Raw genomic sequence first — 1,417 nt, 5'->3', positions numbered from 1 at the left:
CTCTCTCTCTCTCTCTCTCTCTCTCTCTCTCTCTCTCAATCCCATTCTTTCTCTCATACACACACACCCTGACCCTGAGATGTACATAAAATAACCTGCTTTTGCTTAGTTAAAATTGTTAGACACACTGCTTAATTAATTAGTTAAACTTCTTAAAAATAGAAACCAATTGTGTTATATTCAGAGCTCCTTTATTGTTCAAACTATTGTAACCAATTGTTAACTATTCAATATTACTCCATCTTTAATAAAAGTCAGTTAGTTTTTAACTGGCCAAAATAAAAGAACGACTTTGTGTGTTTTCTCTGTGTATTTTGGTGGTTGAATTGTTTTGTTTAACAGATATCATCTCGAACCAGGAGGGATACTCTTCATGATTTTGACGAGGGTTTTCTCTACAGTAGTGATAATTAAACAATATCAAAATCAAAAAGAACACATGCCTCCTTTTTGACACAAATATTATTTGGACATCTGACTTGCCAGATTTGTTAACTTTTTTTTTTCACTTTCATATTTTTATCTTCAACTGCTTGTGATTTTAACTGTCTTGAGTGTGCATTGAAATTGATTTTACCGGCTTCTAGCCAAGATTCTGACGTTTCTGTAGATACAGTACCAAACATGTATTTTTTAACTAAAAGGACTCATAGTAATTAAGTAGACAACGGGAAGTTTTGTATTTAAGAGATGAATCAATTGACGGTCCAAACTTTGGTCACTCGCGGGCCGCCAATTTAAATCATCTTTATGTGTATGTTTTCTTTTACTTTACTCTCCGGATTTTAATGTAATCACATACAAGACATTTATTTTATCTATAGATTTATGCTGATATGTAAAAATCCACTTTAATTATGTTCATCTAAATTGTGTGTTTGTGTGCTACATTTCATCTCTGTGTGCTAGTGGGCACAGGTTTGAATAAATCTGTGGTTTTTAGGTTTATGGCTCCAATGTTTATCATGAAACTAAATGACAACTGCAGATACTTGTGTTAAATGGCAACTTTAATTAAATCCTAGTGGGAGGTGGTGGAATGGCAATTAGTTTTGGCCTGCCCTCAGGACAGATCTGCATTATGCAGAAAATTAGCATAAGAAGTAATTATAAATAATGCAATTTTGCATAGGCAGTAGTTAAGTTGTATTGCAAGTTCATAAAAAACACAAATGTTTGCTTCTCATTTGCACCCCCACCCAAAAAAAGAAAGAAAAAAATAAGAACCTGACAAAAAAAAAAAAAAAAACTCATAGCCATTTTCTGTGTGTCCACAAACAGTGTCCATTGGAAGACGTGTTCAAGATCCCCTGGCTGAGCTTGTGAAGATTGATCCGAAACACATAGGCATCGGAACATATCAGGTAACTGGTTTTTTTTGTGTGTGTGTGTGTGTGTGTGTGTGTGTGTGTGTGTG

At 34.2% G+C, this 1,417-nt stretch overlaps 1 protein-coding gene across 1 annotated transcript in view; it reads left to right on the top strand.

The window, feature by feature from the left end:
* LOC106534163 (S1 RNA-binding domain-containing protein 1) overlaps window positions 1-1,417 on the top strand; it is a gene marked incomplete at its 3' end in the record, with an annotated part of 55,002 nt that overhangs the window by 28,073 nt on the left and 25,512 nt on the right. The window contains 1 exon segment of the mRNA XM_014030714.1: window positions 1,282-1,364. Within this exon segment, the coding sequence (XP_013886168.1) occupies window positions 1,282-1,364 (83 nt within the window).

This window comes from Austrofundulus limnaeus, unplaced genomic scaffold, assembly GCF_001266775.1.
Source record: "Austrofundulus limnaeus strain Quisiro unplaced genomic scaffold, Austrofundulus_limnaeus-1.0 Scaffold1105, whole genome shotgun sequence".
NCBI lineage: Eukaryota > Metazoa > Chordata > Actinopteri > Cyprinodontiformes > Rivulidae > Austrofundulus > Austrofundulus limnaeus.
Note: the sequence above shows the minus strand (reverse complement) of the source record. Positions and strands in the feature narration are given on the sequence as shown.